At 43.0% G+C, this 24160-nt stretch overlaps 1 protein-coding gene across 18 annotated transcripts in view; it reads right to left on the bottom strand.

Annotated features, from left to right (window-relative positions):
• MYCBP2 (MYC binding protein 2) overlaps positions 1–24160 on the bottom strand; it is a 298411-nt gene that overhangs the window by 9797 nt on the left and 264454 nt on the right. For all 18 annotated transcript variants that reach the window (XM_090023921.1, XM_090023940.1, XM_090023966.1 and 15 more), the window contains 10 exons: positions 18751–19034; positions 18390–18486; positions 14782–14901; positions 12654–12755; positions 10081–10209; positions 7484–7616; positions 6619–6722; positions 4190–4378; positions 3449–3556; positions 1906–2115 (listed from right to left, as the gene is read on the bottom strand). In XM_090023921.1, the coding sequence (XP_089880047.1) occupies positions 1906–2115; positions 3449–3556; positions 4190–4378; positions 6619–6722; positions 7484–7616; positions 10081–10209; positions 12654–12755; positions 14782–14901; positions 18390–18486; positions 18751–19034 (1476 nt within the window). The remainder of the gene's footprint in view (positions 1–1905; positions 2116–3448; positions 3557–4189; positions 4379–6618; positions 6723–7483; positions 7617–10080; positions 10210–12653; positions 12756–14781; positions 14902–18389; positions 18487–18750; positions 19035–24160) is intronic.

Genomic DNA, 24160 nt, shown 5'->3' with positions numbered 1-24160 from the left:
CCTCCTTTTCTGCCTGGAATCCCTCCAGTAATCGTGCTCAGAACTCTGCCTGTCTGCATGCTCCAACAAACACCTGGGAACCTCAACAGGTTCAAGCTTCACTGAGTGGTGAGACCGCAACTCTCTCTCCCCCTCTCTAACTACAGGATCCTCACTTTTATTCTCTGACTCCAGGCACAGCTCTCTAAACCTGACTTTTCTAATTAAACTTGAACTGGACTTCCTCAAATACCTAACTGAAACTATGTAATACTGTAACTGTTTTATTTGTGTCTCTTGTATGGCTATTAATACTGGTATCATCCTAAGTTCATATACTCAGCAATAAATAATTTTTATGGTCAAGCTGGTTCCTATATTCTCTCTCCGAACCTCACTTACTCTTCCTTCTCCTTGACTTCTCCATTTGCTCTGCAGCAACGCTTCTTTTACATAAGCCAAAGATCTCTGTAATGCCCGAAACTGTGGTGGGGTCTGCTTATCAAGAAAGTCACTACTAGGACTGCTGTGACAAGAGATTGGGGACATACTGAGTTTTGAGGCACATGAAGTTATCAGCTGAAAGGGCTGATTGGACCTAGCCTGCTCAGATGGGGGGGAAGAAAGAGAGTGTGAGTACTTACACACGCATTTATCATTGTCCTGCTGAAATAAGGGATGAACTGAGTTCAGAGCACATCAGGGTATCAGACTGTGAATGCTGAATAGTCCAGCCTGACTCAGATGTGCTCTGTTAAACTGTGTGGTTGCATCTGACTGCATTTTATTGTTGCCCTGATGAACTGAGTTCAAGGCATACAAGGGTGTTAGCCTGTCAATGCTAAATAACCTGGCCTGGCTCAGGCGTGTCCTCTTAATCTGTGTGTGTACGTGCATATGTGTTTGACCGATTCAGTGGTTGGAGGAACCCAGCCCCAGTGAAACCGAGTCCTGCAAGACAGCTCCACTGGGGCGTAAGGACTTGCAGAAGGGAGAGATACAGCTCCATATAGAAACACAAGTAACACAGACAGCACATTGATAGAATTACAGACCCCAGAAATGTACCCTAATAAATGAGCACATCCCAAACTGACAGGCAAATCTGGTAACAATGTGCATGGACGTTTGGTTCCCCAGGGACAACTAATCATGGTACATCTTGTACCGCCGCTAGTTGTCCCCAGGGAACGCCCACACCATGTGCACTCCAGGGTGTGGCAAGTTACCCTGGGTGGAGTAGGGAAGGCTGGGGACAGCACCGGGCTGGCCCCAGCAGCCTCCTGGGGGCCTCCCGTGGTTGCAGCAGTGGCAATACTGCTGCATGGAGCCTGGCTGGCAGTGGAGTGTGGCTCCGGCTGGCCAGGCTCCGGCTTTTGGCAGCACGTTACTGCTGCATGTGCCACTCTACTTTTTGTTCCCTGGGAGTTTTTTTTTTACTTCTGGATACCCAGGGGTAAAAAAACCCCCTCCATGCTGCTCCCTTGCAGCTCAGAGAACAACTGAATGTGTGGCATGTGATGCTGCAGATGTGCCTATGGCATGATATACCATATAGCTGCACTCGTCTGGATGTGGCCCTAAAAGCTGTTATATGATAGCTTGTCTAAGATGTGAGCTGGAAGTAGGGTGAGGTGAAGAGGAGATTCCTAACACAGTAAGTTTGCTGCATTTTGAGAGGCACCATTATCTGCATATATGAAGAATTTGGGTTCCAAACCACTCTCTCCATCTATATTCTGAAATTCAAAAGGCGAGGACTGATCATCTTTTCTGGCTCAGTGCTTTTTTTTCCTCAGTACACAGTGACTTTTCTTGCTTTTATAAATCAATACACAGTCTATCAAATGCACATCAGATATTTTAAGAAGTTACTCTTTGTCAACAGCACATCCATTTCTTTTAATAAAGCACTATGAGTCATACCTTTTTGCATTTGTAGCAAACATAATAAGCATATCTGTTCATGGCAAAGCCAGCCGGGTCATTATAAAATCTAACACCAGGTGTTGTGATGGCCTCACTCTTGTGCAATCCTTCATATTCCAACCTCATTAGAGCTTTCCTCCTTACATCTTCATAGAGTTCTTTGATTGGATCAAGCAAGTCCTTTAATACTATATGATTAATTTTGTTCTGAAATAAAGAGTAATCAATAAAAAATTTGGTCTCTCTCATCTCATCTTTTTGTTATAATAATCACAGTATCTGTATTACAGGAAAGTACAAAGGCCCCAGTCAGACTGAGTCACTGAGTGGTGTACAAAAATAGAAAAGAACATGGAATAGATATTTCAGGAAAGGGGAGCTATAGTAGCTACTATACTTGTTCAGCTAACTTTGCAGCTCCTGTTTCTCTCTCTTACTAAGGTTATGACTTTACAGAACATCAAAGTAAACAGACTTCAAGCACTTTTCTTCATTTCTGTTTTTTTTCTGGTACTGAAAGGCTAAAAGTCTTCTAGTCTTCTTATGAAGATCATGCCAGGGATAGATAATTTAAGCTAAGGTGAAAGAAATGTAGCTTATAGGGGTTTGAAGACTCTGTTCTGACAATAACTATCTTCTATCTAACTCTTGAGTTATTACCAGGGATCCTGGTTTTCTCTATTTAAAAACTGTAAATTCCCTGATTAAAAAAAATGGCAAATTCTCCGATTAATAACCCCCAAATCCTCGTTCTTCCATGGTACAACCCAGGATGGGGCTGGGAGTGCTACCCAGTTGGGGCAGTGCATGGGCTTGGGGCCCAGACCCAGTGCGGCTTCAGGTCCTGGGTCGGAGCAGGATGGAACCACAGGAGGCTTGTCCGGGAGGGAGGGATTGGCTTCCCATTGTTGCGTGTGCTGAGGGGAGGAGCATGGATGGCATGTACCTCCCAAATTTGTGCGTGGGGCAGGGCTGAGATGCCCGCTGCGGGCTCCCCACTCTGCTGCCTTCCCCCCTGGGGCCCCATCCCTGCCTCTCTCACTATGGGGACCTCTTCCCCCCTCAACCCTCCCAACAGACTTACCTGTGGGAGCTGCTCTCCAGGATGTCTGGTGGTCATGTGCACGTGTACATGTACACATGCACATGGCGCCCCTGCTTAACCACCTCTCCCACTCCTGGAGACTCTGCCAGTCTGCAAGGGTAAACCCACCTTTTCCCATGTTTTCTCCTTTTAAAGGAGAAAATCCAGGTTTTTCTCCTTAACATGAGAAAATCTGGGTTTTACCACATTTTCCATCATGAATGGAAAACACAGATCCCTGGTTATTACAAATTGATGGAGCTAAGGATACACAGGTAAGTGAAAGGACTTCTGCACTGCTTTTAGTTTTCAAGGAAAACTTTGTAGGTACAGCATGCAAGAAAAGTAAAACATTTGTAACATTTTCCACTATGTGCAAAATATAGCACAATCTAATATAATTAAGGAAAGCCATCATACTCTGTCATCTACACAGCAAACACAGAACCTGCTTACCTTGCAAATAGGACAAGACATAAATCCAAAAGTTATCCTTGGCCCAAGCCATCTGTTTTCTAGTACTCGCTGACAGCATTGCAAGTGGAATACATGACTGCAGTCCAGCTTTAAGAGAAAAGTAAGATGTATATGATAAGTAGTACTGTAAATGCGAGTTACAATAATTAGGTAATGAGACACCATTATATTTGAGTTTTTGCTTAAATAACAATAAATGACACTGCAAATTTACTTATTAGCATCTTAACAGAAAGAAACAATAATGAAAATAAAGACTAAAGTTACAGAAACTTTCGCATGATACTGACAAGTGGACATAGGAAATCAAGACTGACCATGGTTAGTTAGTACACTAACCTCTGTAAAATTATCAGACAGACATACACCCTTAAAAGATATATATGCAAATGCATTTCAAGGAATATGCTGTATTTTGCAGGTAAGAAAATGGGCATAACTTTAATACTAACTGTATAAAGCCATGATAAAGTGGTACAGAAATAAAGAGGTGGTGATTTGAAACTTAAGAATGTTTCTGGGTTGGCTTTTCAGTTACACTGGCTCAAAATAAAGCAAATGTCAACCCTAGCTGCATTCTCAAGTAATATTAGAGGTGCTCAACCCAAAGAAAGCATTAAGTAACTTGTGCACCAATGCAACCCTACAAATTATATTTTACGTTTTTTAAAAACTTAATAGTGCCGCAACAGATTAGCATCTTAAGTAAGAAAGGCAAACCTGGATTGCTGGTGCGGCTGAAAGTGCTTCAGTAAAACAGATCATGCACATGTCATCAGCATCTTGTTTCAGACTTGTAGCATTCTTATCACAGCCATGCAGGCAAGGCAAACAGTGTTCTTCATTCTTAACACCTCCACATGGATGACCACAAGGATGTGTCTTGCTACAAGCTATCTTGGCATACTCCTGTCAAAGAGGAATTATTAAATCAATCCTTTCCCTAAACATAATTATTTTTTTAGTGCAGTCATGACCAACATTTTTGGCAGGTCTGCCACAAACCATCCCTGCACCCTCCCTAAGTGCCACCCTGATCCACTTGCCCTGCTCGATCTGCTGCTTTGCCTCTGCTCGGTATTCTTTATCCAATCTTCTCCTCTGCTTTTTGATTCCTTTTCTGTGCTCTCTGCCCCATCTTCTACTATGCTTTTTGCTGCCCGTCTTATCTGCTGCTGTGCTCTTTGTCCCTTCCTTGATCTGGTGTGCGCCATGGCTGCCCATGCCACAAGTTGGCCACCCGTGCTCTAGATCTCTCTTCTGTTGCTTCTTCTGGGATCATTACTTTATTGCAATCATAACTAAGGGGTAGGCAATTTTTGTTACTGTCCTCTAATATATTCCCAACTGCACTGCTGTGATATCTCAAGTTGCATGACCTTGAAATGAAACCAAATATTTTAATTTGCTTTTACTGTGCATTTCCTGAAGAGGAGAGTCAAAATGAAACAGGATTCTGACCAAGGAATTATAGGACTGAGGTGGGATTTGATAAGAGTCTTCAAATATTTGAAGGTGATTATAGAGAGGATGGAGACAGGTTTTTTGCTGTGGCTCTAGGGAACAGGATTAGGAACAATGGATTGAAGCTAAAAGAGAAGTTTGGGCTGGAGATCAGAAGGAACTTTCTGACCGTAAGGGTAGTCAAGTATTGGAACAGGCTGCCTTGAAAGGTTGTGGCATCTCTATACCTAGAAATTTTCAAGAGCAGGTTGGACAGACACTTGGCTGGGATGGTTTTGTCAAAGATGCTCCTGCCTTGAGCAGCAGGCTGGACCAAATGATCTCGTGAGGTCCCTTCCAGCCCTACTTCCTTATGATCCTATGAGCTTTTTATACAATAATTCAGAAAATGGAGAAAATTATTAAATACAGCTGAAGAGACTTTATTATCAACTTATCCATGTTTCTGTCTAAAATCTTAGGGGTTTTTTTTTACTGGTAAAACTTAACTTTGAAGTAGTTTAAAGAATTAAAAAAGTATATTCTTTCTGTCTCTCTATTTTGCACTTGTATTAAAACTTTTGTATAAACCAGATTCACTGTTTTATCGTTGGTATTTATCCATTAGAAACATCTGCAAATGTTAAAGTCTTTTGAAAAAAGACTTGCTGACTGCAATTACCCCCAAATAAAAAGACACTGCATCAGCCTGCTGTTAATCAGCACAGCTACATCTTGAAACCAGAAGTGGTGAGAAGACACTAAGTGGCATGTAGCCCATTCTTCCCCTTGTACCCTCAGTGTAGGGTACCAGAACATATCAAGCACAAGTGTGCCCTAATTGGTTATTGCTCAGAAGACTCAAATCTCAAGTATATCATAATCAGGCTATGTACAGAAACAACCCCTCAATGGAAAACTATCCTGATCAAAATTTCAAAAATACTAGACTTCCTATGGTCTGTAAACATTTAATTCTGTAACAGTCAAACTGGAACTCAGAAGTGAGATTTTCTTACAAATATTACTAACACAGATATTCTCAGCAGCTACCGATGTAAACTGGTTACCTAACATTTCATATGAGACTTGATGTTTTCAGTCTAAAGAACTAAACACTTAGGAACTAGATGCTCAATCCTATAAACTCTTTGCCTACATTATTCAGTCTTACTCATATGATAGAACTTACTGATTTAAAAGGAACCACTGGTCTAAATAAGGAATCTTCATGAGAAATGATTCAGACCAGTGGTGCCCAACCTTCTGACTGGATCTTACTCTGGGTCAGCATGTGGGATTAGTCCATGGGTGCAATACTGAAGAAAAACACCCAGATGTGGCCATTCACTGACCCAATCCCACCACATGCCAGCTCTATCCTGTATGTCTGGATCTGGCTGCAGAGTGACCCTGTATGCTGGGGCAGGGCTATGTTATCTGGCCCACACGGCCCTCTTTGGGTCTGGAAATTTGTTAATTAACACTGGCACCACTCTCCTGCTGCCAACTTTCTGGACCTGTGCGGAGCCCCATAGGCCAAATGACAGCTCTGCAGACTGGATCTTGGCCACTAGGTGGATGCTGACCACCACAAATTTGGACAGCACAGCCTTTGACTTTTACTGTGAATTGCTATTTGAAGACTAGTGAGTCCTAACGGTTCAGTTTCATGACAAAGCTGGTTGTTGGATTTGTATACACACCTGACAGTCTGCATCAGAACACACGCTGCCTACTGCTGATAATTCTGTTCCACTTCTACAACCACAGAAACGACATGCTTCAGAGCTGCTGGTTGTAGGTTTGCCTAAGCCCATAAAAAAAACAAACAAAAATTCAGAATCCCCCCATATAAAACACTTAATAATCAATACACCAACAACAGAACCAACAGTCAAATGACATAGCCTGCATAATGAAATTATACAGGGAATTATGTGACTCATGCTTGTGGGCAGCATGTTGCTTGTGAAACCTTCCAAAATGCTGGTGGCCCCTTGGAAATGTAGAAATTAAAACTGCAAGAACAAAGTATGATGTTACCTGCAGTAGAAATTTATGCTCCTGTGATTTTCTTGGAGACAAAAGGACGACAAAAGCAAGAGGGAATCTGCTTTTGTAAGTTCAGTGAAGGGGGCATTGCCTTTGGAGGGAGGAAACATGAGCCCCAACCCCTGTTCCCGGAACTTGTCGGTGCATTTTACATTACAACAGTCATTGGCTGAAAAAGGAAATAACTCTGGGAGCTTGGCTGCCCAGTGGTTCAGCTTTAACAGTGGGGATTGATGGGGTCATTACCTAGACTATCTATAGTTACGGCAGTTAAAACACTTATTTGCTTGCATTTACTTGGTCTTTCGAGGTGTCATCAACATTCTGTCACCAAGGCAATTAAGTAGGGCAATATCACTAGACAGGATTCAATATTTTGCTTTAAAAAAACCCAAAAACTAATATAAAGCATTAAATGTAAAGAAGAAAAAGGTTTTCCTTTTAGAAGTGCTCTTTTGCAAAATCTTAAAAATTAACAAGTTGAAAAAGAAATGAGCCAAAACATCTGCATCTTACCTGTTTGTTCTCTGAACTCCACCATGGCCTTCATAGTTTTAGAGTCTGCAAGTGCCATTAGCCAGAAAAGTTTGGTCCTACCACAGCCTTCATGAAGATCAACTTTAATAGCTTCTTCCTCTTCTTTGAATACCTGCCCATTTAAGCAAATGGATATTAAACAGTGTTCTTATAAAACAATGGAGACAGTAAGCAATTTAAAAAAAAACACTTTTTGTTTCATCTACAAGTCTGGATTTTTGTCAAGGATGGCTAAATTATAGACTTTTTGTATGCAAATTTAACAAAATATGGATTCTGGAATTTGTAAGATGAGTGGGATGGTCTGGTCAAACTGTAAAGGAAAGAGAGACAGAATATTTATATTTAATTAACAGATATAAATAAAGAGAAAAGGAAAATGTCAGCAATACTATATAGACTGCAAAAATGCTGCCAAATGAAATAATTTTGAGGAACAATAAGTTTACCAGAAACATGGATGAGTTTCTTATGCAAATAGTTTGTTCTTCTTCCTTTCTTTGTTATAGAAGACTCTTTTTAAATTGATCTGACATGTAATATAAAAAAAAAGAATTTTATCGTCTCTGTGTAGATTTGTAAGCTCCAGTCACAGAAAATATATATTGGTCTTGTTTATAATTAATGTGAAATTAAATGTTATATCGGGATATAAAGTATTTATCCTTTGCTTTTGGCGTTACAAAAAATGCCTTTCCATGTTGGCCCTATTCACAATTTGTAGCTTTAGAAACTGACAAATTATTGCACACATTAAGAGTGGCAATATGGTCAGTGATAACAGAGAATCCGTGTGCAAAGAGCTTCACATCAAGAAGTAAATATATACCCCCATAGAATAAACTTTAGAAAATTATTTTTAAACTGTGCAACGCAAGAACGAAATGAGGCAAAAAATTCAAAATTTAGATTTGAAGTAGTTTCTTGCACCTCTAGTCAACCAGCTAAATTGAAGCAGTCATTTTCAAAGTTGCTGAGCACTTCTATTTCCCCTTTGACGATGGTGAGATCTGTATAACGTGATTTCTTGACACTCTTAAGTGAATGGAGAGAATAAAAAGGAGTCAAAGATGACCTCAGATTACAAGCCTGAGAAACAGAGAAAGTGATTGTTGCCAAAAGTGCTGAAGAAAGGAAAAGAAGAGATTACAAAAAGACAAATAAGGAACTCTGGTTTGGCCATATGAAATCTAAATTGGCCATAGAGACTAAATCAAATATACAGGACTGGACTGACTAGGACAGGCCAGCAGCGTGAACTGACGAAAGTAACATTAAAATAAAGAAACCCTTAAGATTGATGACAAGTTCAAGGTATATAGCGTAAAGGTTGAAAATCCCCCCTGGGTCCATCCTCTTCAAAGGCAGAAAAAGAGAAACCGTCAAGAGAGAAGCTGAAACATACGCTTTTTTTAAAACGTTGAATTAAATACATTTCTCGCAAGGCAGAGTCTAGGGAAATAATTATTCTAGGCACCATACAAATGCAAGTCAGAAGAGAACTATGAAAGAAAAAATACACAAAAGCCAAAAGGAAGAAAGGGAGAGTCAGAGAAGGAGTAATCAACAACTGTGTCAAACACATGTTCAAGATAACATATGCTGAGAGAAAGAGGAAGAAGTGGGAGGCAACAAGAGAAAGTACTCAGACTTCAGTGAGCATTGTTTCAATTCAGAGAAGTGACTAGAAGACGGTGCCATAAACACAGGAGAGTTAGAGGAATACAAATTTATGCATCAACTTGTAGAAACCTCATTCAAAGAATTTAAGGAAAGACCATAGCTGTGACCATAGCTAAAGACAAGTAAGATCAGAGTATTTTTGATGGGTGTATGTATGGGGATGCTGCTATATACATAACATAATACACTTGTATCTGAAGAAAAGAAGCTTGCAGGAATGTGATGACAGAGGAAGTGGTCACAAATCAGGACAGGATAAGGGAAAGATGGAAATGAAAAAATGGAAAGGCTAGAAAGAGGGAAAGGCGGAGGGATTTTTAGGAGGATTGTGTTTAAGAAAATGACTCGAGAAAAGGGAAGAGCTGCAAGTGAACAAAGGTGAGGAAAAGAAAGACGGCTATATATTAAGTCTTCAGTGAGAAAAAAGGGCAGGGAGTAGACAGGGTTTAAGGACTGCGTCAGTGAGAACACACAATGAATGGGGTTCATGAGTGTGGACCCCCCCCATGAGACCCGTGGTAAACATGGCAAATTTCCAAGACAACAAAAGGACAGTTTTTAAATTAACATGTCTATGTGGCCCTTGGATTTCTTCTTGGAAATTAAATGAAGTTTGAATAGGAAAGGAAGAACCAGATAAGAGCCAGGGTTAGAGTTTACTGGCTGGTATTACCGTGCCGTTCATAAGAACACTTTACAAGGCCAAGAAAAATCAAGTAAAACTGAGTACAAAATTAATTATCAAATGTATTAGTTCATTTTTGGAGATATATAGAAAAAAAAAAATATGTAAAACTGTTGATTACTATACTTATGGTATCGATCAATGGGGGAAAACTGACATCTACTGAATGGCATCTACTGAAATGCACATCCTTAGACATGGTATATACCTGTCTCTGATGAGTCTTTGTTCGCCGGTGGAGATGAAGAAATCTGTCACAGTCTGTACACAAATTTCCACAGACATTACACAAAATGATTGCAGCAGTTTCACCATCATCATGGTTATCGCACATTGGCTAAAAAACAAAGAAATATAAAGGGAATTATTCTACTATAATTTTCTGTTTCTGTCAATACTCCTGCACTCTGTCTCCCCAAAAGGAAGACAGAAGACTTCTGCAGAACAACTAAGAATTTGTTTTAGACTATTAACAGTTAGCTTTGGAATAACCAAAACCTAAAAAGCCGTGCTTGGCAACAAATTTATGAACAAAAAGTAGTGCTACAGCCAACAGCTTTGCTTTGTTTAATAACAATTAGCTCATTCTCCAATGAAATTAGGAAAGTAATTTCCAACAGATCGTGAGTCAAAAATCTCTGTATCATTACCTGACAGCTTACTTTATTTTAGTAATAACTTAATAAAAAACTTACAGGTATTGTTGCTGAGATGTGTCAAACTGGCAAAAATATCTACTCTGAGCTCAAGTGTTATGACATGCTGCCTGTTCTGTTCAACTACATCATAAAAACCCTGTATGGCCCTTGACAATGTGAACAACTCCTGTGGCAACTAACTCATAGCATTCATTTACTCTACTGGCACAGGGTACCTTTACTTTCCATTGTGAGTGCTACAATAATACATCCCATATGGCTTGTAAGTTGCAAATATTCATGTAGGTATTTTTCACTGATCACTTTGAAAATGGGTTTTTATTACATCCATCACACCTTGGTTCCTGTGCTATTGATATTTCAGAACTCTTCTATTTGGATAAGCCAGTTGGAAGCTGCTTCGACAGCTCATCTCTCTCTCTGACTGTCCAGGCTCTGGGCTGATGCACTAATGCACCAATTAACCTGCCTCCCTGCAGGGACTACTAGCTCCCTAATCCCCAGCTGCAGGACTCCATGGAACAGTGCAGACAGCATGCTATATAATTTAATTAACTCTTCTTTTTGGTGAAAACAGGAGAGAAGAGACAGCTGTAGTCATATTCCAAGGCAAAAAAACAGTCCTTTTGTAAGCTGGAATAAACACTTCTGGAATGTCCACACTTACGAACATGTGAATATCTTAATTAACTATAAGAAATTTAGGGGAAAAAACCCACTAGAACAGACCTACTGCAAAATGTTCCAAAACAAGAGAACTGTACATTGATATGAAATCTATAGGGGCCCCAGCTATGAAAGTCACTCTAAAGTACCAGTGTCTTGTATTCCTGTTCCCACACACTTGATGAGCTTTAGTTCGCGCACCCCCACCACCATTTTTAAGCATGGGAACACTGATACACGAGACACGGGAGGATGCTGGAATGCAGTTATTACCATGCTCCAGCAGACATGATTAACTGAGTCTGCTCTGATGCAGTGTACTTACAGCACTGGAGCAGGCTCTGTGCTTGTGTACAGGTGCCCATACTGTTGGACATCTCTGTGTACTCACTGAAGGCTTTTGCCACTATTATAGGGAACAAATTTTTTTTAATAAAAAGTTCTGCAGCAAGTTGTGTCAACAGAATAAACAGGGCCCTGTTTGATAAAATGGATAGCTTTGTTTTAAGAGGAAGACTCTCTGAAATAAAAGTATAAAATAGGATTTGCCTTTGACTGAAAACCAACTTTGTGATTATGTTCTGTGTCCCAATGCTCATCAGAAATGGTGTTCCAGACTACCACAGATCTACTTGCAAGCAAGCAAGCCTGTTAACCACAAGCTGTCCTTAAAGTAAAAAATAAGGACAAAAATAGCTTTCTCCAATCTTATTTCAGAGTTTAGGCTAGAAGTCTGGATCTTCTGGTCAATAAACACATATGTATTTACCAAATCTAACATCTGTTGTTTCAACCTTTTCCTTAGAAAGCCTTTTCTCTTGCTTAGGATTATCATCCATCAGACATATCCGCCCAGAGAAATTGAGCCAGCAAGAGAGAAACGTTCTCTCGGCTTATAGGACTCAGAAGACTCAACTTTAAGATACAATGCAGCTGAACTTAAGCTGTTATAAGACTGGAATCAAGAGTACAAAAGTACAAAATCAGTTTCTCAGGTCTTGGAATGGCCTTTTTGAGGAGTAGCACATTTCAATCCCTTCCATAATACCAATACACAATATTTTCTTTGCGGTTTGGCCTCTTCATTCTTAAATTTGTTTGAAACTGTTGAGTTTATACCAACTGGGCCTAGTTGCTTGCTTTTTTTTTTTTTTTTTTTTTAACTTAACAGTTTGTCGGATAGGATTTGAGGGGAAGTACTTCCTAGTCAAGACAGATGCAAAGAAAATTATATAACCTCTGAGCAATGCCCTTCCCTCCCTTAATTGCCTCTTTCAGTCTTTTGTGGTCCAACAGAACCACTGGCGGATTTCATTGTTCTGGTATATCTAAAAACGTATTTGTTCTTACACCATTTTCTGTAGTCATCTTTGGCTTTGTTACTGCTTGTTTGGAAAGTTTATTAAAAAATTTGAAGTCCAAAATATTAGAAAATGTATTGCATTCCAAGTCTTACCATCTGTTTCTGTTGCCCATCTTTTCCCATCCATCTTCCAGAAGACAGTCTGTCCACATGGTCCTGATCAAGCACACAGAGGGATGCTAAGGCGAGCCAGAGCTGTTGAAAGAGAAGGAAGGATTACAGAAATCATTCAGGAAGACATTAAACCTTCCCTCGATCTCCACTATAATAAATGCAATTTTTGTGGATGGGAACAAACAATCTGTGCCTCCAAATGGTATTTCCATTACTTTAGAGTTCCAGTCTACATGATAATATGAGATTTTCCCATTTTATCAAATACCAGTTTAAAAAACCCCGAAACAAAATAGTCATTGCATTTTTGGGTATAAATCAGAGAACACACTTATTGCTTTTTAGCTTTCCCTGTCTTAAATTTATAAACATATCAGTTAACTATACAAGACACAATAGAAAATGAAAGTCAATCACAAAATGTATAGTGAGAAACATGAACATATATTGTGAAACTAAACAATGGCGTGAATCAACTTGGGTAATAACTCAGCAAGAACAGAGAATGTCAATGTATGTTGCTAACAAAAAAAAATATAGGAAAAACAGCCTACTACAACAGGAACCTGCAAAACAGTATGGGCAGGGCTGTCATTGGCCATTTTACAAAGTAAAAAGTTGTTTTCTATGACTGACTATCTGGGTACTCCAAGTCTGAGCATTGCTTTATTCACCTAAATCCTGTACCATCACCTTTATATAGCAGGGACTGAGGACAGCAACTACAAGATGAGTTTGATTCCAAGATGAAAAGAGGCATCTAATGGTGAATCATCTATACAAATTAAATCTCTTGTTCTGGAGTATATACCCCCCAGTGTATGTGGGGGCAGGGTGTGGGTGTGAGGGAAATTGGTGCAGCAACAGGCAGGGTGCTCAGGGCACAGGCGCCTGGTGGGACACTGTTCCGGCCAGTGCTGCACATAACAGCAAGTAGTGCAGCCTCCACGTGGCTGCCTGTATTTGCTGGCGCTCCCTGCCATTCACGCGCAGCCCCTGCACAAGGACAGCAGATGCTGCACAGTGCTGCACAGGCCCAGTAGGGAAGACACTTGGCTCCAGCACATGGTAGCTCACCCATGTCAAAGATTTCAAATACAGTCTACAAGAGAAGAAACCAGTCGGAAACAATGGTCTGAAAGCTTTTGAAGTTGAAACAGGCAATGATGCATAAACCATAAAGTGAAGATAATGATGATGATGACAAAAGGTTATAAAAAAAATCAAATTAATCTTCCTCAGCAAAGCACAAATTCAGCTAGTTTATCCAGAAACTCCCTAACAGAACTAGTGAACTTAGCATTCACCAGGAAAGAAGTTTGATGTTAGGATCTAATCTAAGTCCCGAGTAAAGAAAGAAATTGAGGGCATTAATTGGCCTCTTTTCTATGATAGTAGTCAAGGTCCTAGTGCCTTCCAAAGGTCAGAGAACAGATGAGAAAGGAGCTGAAACAGAAAATATATTTAAGATGGCCAAGTTCTTATTGGCAGAATATTTTCAGCTATTGGAGGTGAAGGCAAATACGGATAGCTCTTGACTTGGCTGCAACAGAGACTCTTTGTTACTGAATGGAGTCTAGAAATATAGAAGCTGATGAACTGTGAGTAAAACCAGTATAAAATGATAGTTTGGAGAGTTGAGACCTAGAGGAACTCAACTTCCTTTCTGGAGACATGCTCAAAAATCAAGTTTTAAAATAAAATTAATTTAACTGAAAGCAGAATCATTTTAAGGAAGGAACAATGAAACAGCATAATTTTTGTTTTTCATTGTTTGGGAGCTGTTCAGAGTTGCACTCAAATTCTGCAGATATGTTTCTAATGCATAAAATTCCACCATGGTGATAATCGTTAATTAAAGAAAATGAGACTGACCTAAAATGGACAGACTTCCTTGAGTAGTTAGCATACCTCAAATGATGCATCTCAAGTAAAACTAGGGTAGTGCTGAATTTAGTGATGGTAAATTCCATTTTCTGTCTAAAGTATTTCCTCCTGAGATGACGTAGAAACCAAACACTGTGCTAAAATATGGGAATCCTATTTGATAAGAGATTGCTGCAATTGTATGTTTCCAATAACATGAGTCTGAACATACAGTACTTACTCTGGTTGTTGCAATGCATCGCACTGGCAATCTGTATTCTTCTTCCATTTTGGTCAGAGCAATGATGGTTTCAGCAATAGCATTCTTTGTTACCCGGGACCAAGCTTCAGACAGGTGACCCTGTTAAAAAAAAAAAAGACTATACAGTTTATCCAACTCAATTTGTTAAGAACATAAGAACCATCATGGGTTAGACCAATGGTTCATCTAGCCCAGTATCCTGTCTCCAACAGTGGATGAAGTGGATGCTATAGAGGGAGAGTACTGAACTGACTATTCTCTGGAATTACCTATCTCCTAGTCATTACCCTCTCCAGCAGCCACCATCATTGCTTTAGAGATGTCAAAGGAAATGCGTTCAACCATTCTGCTCAACAGCTATTAATTGAGCTATCAACCATGAATTTCTTTAGTTCCTTTCGAACGTAGCTATTTGCCTCTACCATCTTCCATAACAATGGAATTCATAAGTTAACTACATGTTGCTATCATTTGCCCCATTAAAAATATCAAATAGAAATGAAATTTCAATTGCAGGGACTCAAAGGAATGGTAAGAATAAATGGAATTTAAGTACAGTGTTCATCAGTAAAGTCAACCTGTTCCAGCATACACTGTTTGATACCGGTTATTTCCTTCTCTAGGCTTAAAAGAAAAACCATTTATTTCTCAAATACGCAATAATTACTGGCAAATGTCAAATTATCTACTATGTGTATGGACTGATACTCTTGGGATACTTTGCTACAGAATTCAGAATCCTTTTGGTGAGGAATCAGCATAATCCTCCACCTTGAAATACCCAGTTACTCTACACAATGAATAGCAAAAAGCAAGTATTAAGGAAGGGATACTCAGAAACCATCTGTGTGGGAAGCCCAAAAATACAGCCAGAGATAAAATGCAGGAAAAAGTACAGAGCTTGGGTTGTAACCCTGAGCTGACTGACCAGTGTTAGATGCCTGCATTTTTGGCTAAGATACTTTCCTTTGCAGTCTCCTAGAATTATTTGCTTAAGTTTCTAAAGAAAGCCTTTCTCCTCTTCAAAGAAAGCAAATTGCACTGTTCCATATTAGCCAATGGTTTAATAGTAAGAACAATCTTCTGGAATGTCGGGGACCTGGATAAATCCTTGATACCAGGCAGGGATTTGAAACCACACCTCCCATGTACCAGGGAAATGCCTTATATACTAGTTTGTTAGGTTTTTTTGGGATTTGTTCCTCTCAACTTCACTTGTTGAAGCTGTTCTGCTTAGACTACATTATGGATTAGGAAAACAAAGAGAAACTACCAACAGCTCAGCAGTTAGGGCTTTATCTGAGAAGTGGAATGAAAGCCCCTTTAAGTACTTTATTGATATAAAGGGGAACTGCCCCCAACAGGAAGATTGAGCCAGTCACCCTGAAGTACCTTTTGTCCTGAAGGTAGGGCTGTGTGAAACTTTGATAGGCAATTTGATTCAGAGGAGATTCGGTCTGACTTGGTGGCTGAATCTCCAAATTGAATCAGGAGACCAATTAAAAGCTCCAAATTGAAACGGAAGCCTCCAAATTGATTCAGAAAAGATTGGGCCAGTTTCGGAGATTCAGCCATAGACTAAACAGGCAAGCAGTCCTCGATGACGCTGGACACAGCTGCCTCCAGGTGGTAAGTCTGTTGTGACAGGTGGAGGGAGGGGGAGCAGATAAATGCTCCCACAGTGAGGGAGGAATTGGGGCAGGGGGTGGGGTGTGGGCAGAGCCATCCCTAGGGATGTGCAGGGCTCAGGGAGGGGGTGGCGAGCGGTCAGCTGCAGGAATGGGGGGGAGGGGTGGCTAACAGCCAGAGCCAGCAGCAAGCGGTGGTCTGTATAAGACTTACCTCCCCTCCCCCCCAACCCGGCTCTGACTGCTTGTCATGCTCACTCTCCAGGCCCGGCACACCCCTAGGGATGGCTCCGCCTGTACCCCCTGCTCCAGCTGGGCAGCTTGTCCTAGCCCCAATCCCTTCCTCACTGTGGGGGCATTGATCTGCCCCCTCCATGCCCTTTCCCTCTGCCCACCACAACAGACTTACCAGCTAAAGACAACCAGCTGTGTCCAGCACCAGTGTTTAGTTTATGGATGAATCTTCAGATCTGACTCAGCCAAATCAAATCAGGACGAATTGGCCGAATCTGAATCCAAACCAAATACTTGCCACTTTGCACATGCCTAATGGTTAGGGCATTTGCTTGGGATAAACGGGAGATTTTCAAACTCCTGCTCTAGAGTAGATATTTTGACCTAGGTCTCCTGTACCCCAGGTGAGTGTCCCAAGTGTGAGGCACAAATGGGTGATGGGCCATGGCACAAAGATTAGGCCCATCCTGGCCAGCTCTTTTTAGTGAAGTTGGCATCAGGCTAAGTATGCTCAGAATATGCTACAAGATTTTGTCTTGCTAGAGCTGTATGTGAGGGAGAGCCTAATTTGTAATTCTTGCTATGAAGATTTGGGAATAGCAAATCATTAGTGCTCCTAATGATTCATTAACTATGAAGGAACAGCCATGGGCAGAAGCAAGACACAAATAACAACTCTTGTTGATTTTAAGTTCCTGCTCTAAACTGTGGAGGCACCAGAATTTCTCCTTGAAAGCAAGATTTTCTTTTGATGTGGGAAAAACATATAGCACCTTCCTACTAAATAGATTATTTTTCCCTTCTATACATTTCCCCCAAACTCAGCCAGTCAGATACTTGGCATGGAAAATTTTGTTCCAAAAATAGTTAAACTTTGCAGTTATAAACCAGGGGTGTCAAAACACATCTGTACTCCCAGGTTGGTTCCAGACCACAAGGTTCCCTGGAGTCTAGACCCAGTAACAGCAGAGGATGCAGGGGCCAATACACCTGCTGCTTCATCTCACTGCTGAAAACATGTCCCCAGCAGGGCTCCATAGCTGGGAATTTGATGGTAGTAAGCCCCCCACCCTGCTCACCATGCCCTTAAATTCCCAACTCCTCTGGGGGCCTCACAAGCTGCATCAAATGGCTCTATGGACTGGACTGGGCCCACAACTATGTCTGCCATCTCTGTTACAAGAAATTAAAAATCAGAATTGATAAGAAATCTTGGACCATCTAAATGACTGCAGCACTACCAGCTCCACCTCTACTAATGTTACCTGAATGTACATTTTCATGTTTGTAATGTCAACATTCAGAAAGTTAAAATTCAGAGTGAAGGCCATAAAGTGTAGGAAATTTGACTATTTAGTTCTGAACAACTACGACTTTTGGTGAATGCAAACAGAGTTCTGAGCACTAAACATTCCTTAAAATCAGGTTTCGAGCGTCTGATTTAGTCACTCAGTAAATGACAAATACATTAGTGGCTACTTCTGAAAAGTGAGTCCAAGTGACTCATCTATCATAGGGATAGCATGTAGCAAAGACAAAGATAGAACCCAGTTCTTGTGGATTCTTATTCAGTGTCTTAACTAAAAAAAAAGAGAGACTTTTACTGAACTCCCTACCCAATTTACAATTTCAAACTACCAAATGAAGCAAGGCTCTAGTGAGAAAGGGAAGAGGAAAACAATCAGAAGCATTTCAATATCAAACACTTAGAGAATGGAAGCTTACTGCTGCCATGTCCTTAATCAGTTTAATAATGATTTCTGATATCTGTGTAGGAGTTGAGCCCTTCATCCACCAATGGCTTTCACCTCGCCGAATATAACTGTAGACAGATAATAAACAAGACCAATTAAATTAATAAAGACAATCCACTGGTAGAATCCAAAAATATCCGAAGTGATATTACAAGTGTTCAGTGCCTGCATTTTAAATCAATATAATACTACTTGATAATGAAACTAGTTTTAAAAGCAATTCACAACTATTTCTTTTCGGATTATAAAAGGGAGAGATAAAAAGTGCATCTTACTTTAAAATTTCCAACTTGTCTGTATGCTCAGCTTGATAAAATATAGTTTTTACCAACCTGGAATTGAAAATCATTGGAAGTGTTACTGTAGTAACTCCTTTGCCTGCAGCAGTGCCAGCTGTTCCAGTTATTGTGGTTCCTTTGGCCTTTAGTTGTACAGTGAGAGCTTTGGCAATACATCCCAGAAACATGTCCAAGATGCCCAATTTATTCCAATCTCCTTTTTCTGTTGAGTGAATGATATCACTGATATCTGCTGGTGGCAGGGATTTTACTCCTATGATGCTAGCCAACCGACTAGGGGTCACTTCAGGCAAAACACGGCGCAGTAATGATGTTACCTAGCAGAACAACAAGAGCAACACAAAACAAAATGAGAAAGCTGAGATATTCCAAAATAAAATTTAAAAAAAAGCTTAAATTTATGAGTGTTTTAGTATTTTATTTCCATAATTTACTTTCTATGTACCTCTCAGGCATTTTGTTACGTTTGCAGAATCCTTTGAAATGTAATGTAAAGTGCACAATTATGCCTAGGCAGACAAGGTTCTTTGGCTAAATCTGATATCTGTTATTAGACAATTCAAATAGTTGGAAAAATTCTTCTTAGCAAGCTTTCAGATATAAATATTCTTTCCCAGGCTGAGGAAGCATTTGCAGTTGGTGTGCGCTCTCCCTGGATGGAATGAATAGTAAAGACAACAGAGGCTGCTGGTATGCATGCAAAAAAGCCAGTCAGTGAAGATGTAAATTAAAAGGGACGGCCAACAGCAAAAAAGCCTCAGTTAGGCTCTGGAGCGGCGAGAGCCGCATGGGTGAAAGCCCGCTGCGCCCCCGCTCTCCCAAAGCCCCTCAGAGACCCCCCAGCAGCCATGGAGCCCCCTGCCGACCCAGAGATAAGTGGGGCCCGTGGTGGGAGAGGGTTAACCCTTAGAGAGTGGGAGGAGGCGGCTGAGTGGAGCTGGGCCAGGTCTCATCCTGCCCAGGACCCTACTTTGCCCAGCCCCCCAGGGAGCCATGTGACAGGAGCTGCATGAGCAGGCTGCGCAAACAGGAGCACCTGTCTGCCAGTGTGTGAGTTGGCACGGAGTTTGCCCTGCCTGCGAGCCCCCTACGGTAGACAGACTCAGGCTGAGCCTACCTACCAGCGGCATGCTGCGAATGGGCACTCGCTGCACCCCGAGCGTCCCCTTGGGCTCTGCGGCCCCACCCGGCACCTCAGAGATGGCCACCCAGATGGAGTCCATGGTTCCAGGCTCCACAGAGATGGAGCCCCTGGCTCTCGGCTGCGGGGGCTGCCCGTCCCTTTTTCAGGATCTGGGGCCTGGGAGCATGGCCACCTCCCCTTGCGGGGTCTGCTCCCTACTGGGGTCTCTGGCACGCCAGCTGGAGGAGCTCCAGGCCACAGTCCAGAGACTGCGTGCCACCAGGGGCTGCAAGTAGGAGATTGACTCTTATTGCCAGGCCCTTCTCCCTGCGGAGCTGGAGGGTAGACCATGGTCTCCCTCCAGGACGAGAGAGGACTCCGGGACCTCCCATTCTGTCCAGTCAGGGGGATGGACCAAGGTGGTCAAGGGCCCTAAAGCCCGCCACACCAAGGCCCCTGCCCCGCTGGAGCTTAGCAACAGGTATGAACCTCTTGCAGCCCCAGCAGAGCCTGCTGAGTTGCCAGCTCCTGCAGGCAACACAGGCCCAACTGCAGCTACCATCCCCGCTTTCCCCAAGGCAAAACGTTAAGTGTTTGTCGTGGGAGACTCCATCCTGAGGCAGACTGAGGAGGTAATCTGCCGCCCTGACCCCTGAGCCTGGGAAGTCTGCTGCTTCCTGGGGGCTCGTATCCGAGACATTGTGGAGAAGATCCCTAAGCTCCTCCAACCCCGCAGACCACTATCCCACGCTCCTTATTCATGTGGGCACCAATGACATGGCTTGGTGCACTCCCAGCTGGGTCACGAGGTGCTACAGGGATTTGGGAGAAGGGTTAAAGGGCACAGGTGGCATTCTCATCAATCCTCCCAGTCTCAGGGTATGGGCTGAAGAGAGAGAGGAAGATCCACGTAGTTAACCAATGACACCAGCGCTGCAGTCTTCGGGAAGGCTTTGGCTTCCATGACCACAGCCTGCTCTTTGGCGAGAGAGGCAGAGAGCCACTGGGAAGAGATGGCCTCCATCTCTCTGCTGGGGAGGAGGCTCTTCTCAGCCAGACTAGCTGACCTGCTCCACCGGGCTTTAAACTAAGCCCGCTGGGGGATGGGGGGACTACTGCTACTGCTGGCCCGCTGAGCAACCCTTGCAAAGCCAGCAGGCCAAGGCACTTAAGGGAGCCCACCCCTGCCCCAGCCCTGGTACAATCTGTGGGCAAGCCAAGAGCCCCCAAGGTGACACTTGCCTGCCTGTACACAAATGCCAGGAGCTTGGGGAATAGGCAGGAGGAACTCGTCTGCCTGATTAACACAAATAATTATGATGCCATAGGGATAACGGAGACCTGGTGGGACTCCACCCATGACTGGACCATGGGTATAGATGGCTATACCCTGTACAGGAGGGATTAAGTAGATAAAAGGGAAGGTGGAGAAGCTCTCTGTGTTAAGGAAAGCTACGCATCCCTGCAAGCTGATGTTGGTGACAAGTGTGGATGACTGGAGACCCTCTGGGTTAAAATCCATGGGGAACATGGCACAGGGGACACAACAGTGAGAGTCTACTACAGACCTCCCACCCAAAGTCAAGAGCTTGGCCAGGAGTTTGCCCAGGAACTGGCTGAGGCTGCATGCTCCAGGACCATGGTTGTCATGGGTGACTTCAATTACCCAGACATCTCGTGGGAGGATCACTCAGCAAAATCTGAATGGTTGCAAAGCTGCCTATCATGCGTGGATGACCTCTACGTGACTCAAGAAGTCTATGGGCCAATGAGAGGTAAAGCGCTGCTTGACCTGATACTGGCTACTGGGGATGATCTAATCAGCAACCCAGTGATCGATTAGAAGCTGGGTGACACCTTCACCATCCGCCATAAAGCTGGCAAGTCAGTCAGCAACACGGAAGTCCTTGACTTTAGGAAAGCTGACGCTGACAAGCTCAGGAGGCTGGTCAGTGAGGCCCTAAGGGACTCCGAGTCCAGGGGCAGGGGAGTTCAGGAAGAGTGGTTGCTCCTAAAGGGAGCGATCCTCCATGCACAACCAAATATCATTTTATCACGGAGGAAAGGCAGCAAGAGGGCACAGCAGCCCCCTGGCTCTCCAGGGATCTACCAGACCCCTGAGGCTAAAAAGAAAGGCTTATAAAGGATGGAGGATGGGAGTCACCTCCAAGGAGGAATATTCTGCACTGGTGCAGTCCTGCAGGGAGCAAACCAGGAAAGCCAAAGCTGCAACTGAACTCCAACTAGCTTCGAACATCAAGGACAATAAAAAGTCCTTTTTCAGATATGTGGGGAGCCAGAGGAAAAGCAAGGGAAACATTGGACCCCTGCTGAATCAGATGGGACAACTGATGCCCAGGAAAAAGCCAACTTATTAAATGGGTACTTTGCGTCAGTCTTTCATCAGTCCTATGGGATGCCCATGCCCACTATGGGACAGGGAGGTCCGGGTGAGGAAGATCCCCTCCTGTCCATCAATGCTGACCTCGTGAAGGAACACCTTGAGAGGCTGGATACCTTCAAATCAGCCAGCCCTGATGATCTACACCCCAGGGTACTCAAAGAGCTAGCGAGCATCATAGCCCAGCCTCTGGCACGGATCTTGGAAAACTCCTGGCACTCTGGTGTAGTGCCCAAAGACTGGAAGAAGGCCAATGTGATGCCTATCTTCAAGAAAGGGAGGGAAGCAGATCCGGCAAACTACAGGCCCATCAGCCTGACTTCTTTCCTGGGGAAGATCTTAGAAAAGTTTACTAAAGAGGCCATCCTTAATGGACTGGCGGACACCATCATCCTAAGGGATAGCCAGCACGGGTTTGTTGCATGTAGATCTTGCTTCACCAATCTCATTTCCTTCTACGACCAGGTGACCTATCACCTGGACAAGGGAGAAGAGATTGTTATCATATATCTTGACTTCAAAAAAGCCTTCGATCTGGTGTCCCATGATCACCTCTTGGAGAAACTGGCCAATCGTGGCCTTGGGTCCACCATGATCCGCTGGCTGGGAAATTGGCTCTGTGGTCAGACCCAGAGAATAGTAGTTGACGGAAGTCAATTGTCATGGTGCCCTGTGACCAGTGGGGTCCCTCAAGGCTCTGTCCTTGGACCCATATTGTTCAATATCTTCATTAATGATGTGGACACTGGAGTCAGAAGCGGACTGGCCAAGTTCGCTGATGACACCAAACTTCAGGGCAAAGCATCCACACCAGAAGACAGGAGGGTGATCCAGGCTGACCTGGACAGGATCAGGAAATGGGCAGACGAGAACCTGATGGTGTTTAAAAATGCAAGGTTCTCCACCTTCGGAGGAAAAACCTGCAGCATCCTTATAGGCTTAGCAGTGCTACACTGGCTAGCACTACAGAAGAAAGAGACTTGGGGGTCACCATTGACCACAAGATGAACATGAGCCCGCAATGTAATGCTGTGGCTACAAAAGCGACCAAAACGCTGGCTTGCATCCATAGATGCTTCTTAAGCAAATCCCGGGATGTCCTTCTCCCCTTGTACTTGGCTTTGGTGGGGCTGCAGCTGGAGTACTGCATCCAGTTTTGGGCTCCACAATTCGAAAAGGAAGTGGAGAAGCTTGAGAGAGTCCAGAGAAGAGCCATGTGCACAATCAGAGGTCAGGAAAACAGACCTTACGATGACAGGCTGAGCCATGGGGCTCTTTAGCCTGAAAAAGCGCAGGCTCAGGGGTGATCTGATGACCACCTATAGGTTTATCAGGGGTGACCACCAGGATCTGGGGGAGCGTTTGTTCACCATAGCACCCCTAGGGCTGATGAGGTCGAATGGTCATAAACTACTGCAAGACCGTTTCAGGCTGGACATAAGGAAGAATTTTTTTACTGTCCGAGCTCCCAAGGTCTGGAACAGTCTGCCATCAGAGGTGGTTCAAGCACCTACACTGAACACCGTCAAGAGTAAATTGGATGCTTATCTTGCTAGGATCCTATGACCCCAGCTGACTTCCTGCCCTTTGGGTGGGGGGCTGGACTCGATCTTCTGAGGTCTCTTCCATCCCTAATGTCTATGAAATCTTTGAAAATTGAGGAGTCAGTAGGTGAGAGACAGGCTGGGGGAGAAGGGGAAAGAGGGATGAATATAGCTGGCAAATAGTAGAGAGGTACCTGAGGAGTCAGATGTCAGGGAAGTTATGAAGTGGCAATTATGCCTAGTGTATTTGTTGAAGAGACTGGGTTGCTTGGGCCTAGGGTCCACATTAGCAATACCAGGGTTTTAAAGGATTTGGCAGAGAACTAGTGGTGGTGGCCAAAACAGACACCTCTGGTCTTGCACAGATGCTACACA

The sequence above is a fragment of the Crocodylus siamensis genome, chromosome 1, assembly GCF_052110815.1.
Source record: "Crocodylus siamensis isolate JL-2025a chromosome 1, ASM5211081v1, whole genome shotgun sequence".
Lineage (NCBI taxonomy): Eukaryota > Metazoa > Chordata > Crocodylia > Crocodylidae > Crocodylus > Crocodylus siamensis.
The sequence above is the reverse complement of the archived record's forward strand: the minus strand, read 5'-3'. Positions and strand labels throughout refer to the sequence as shown.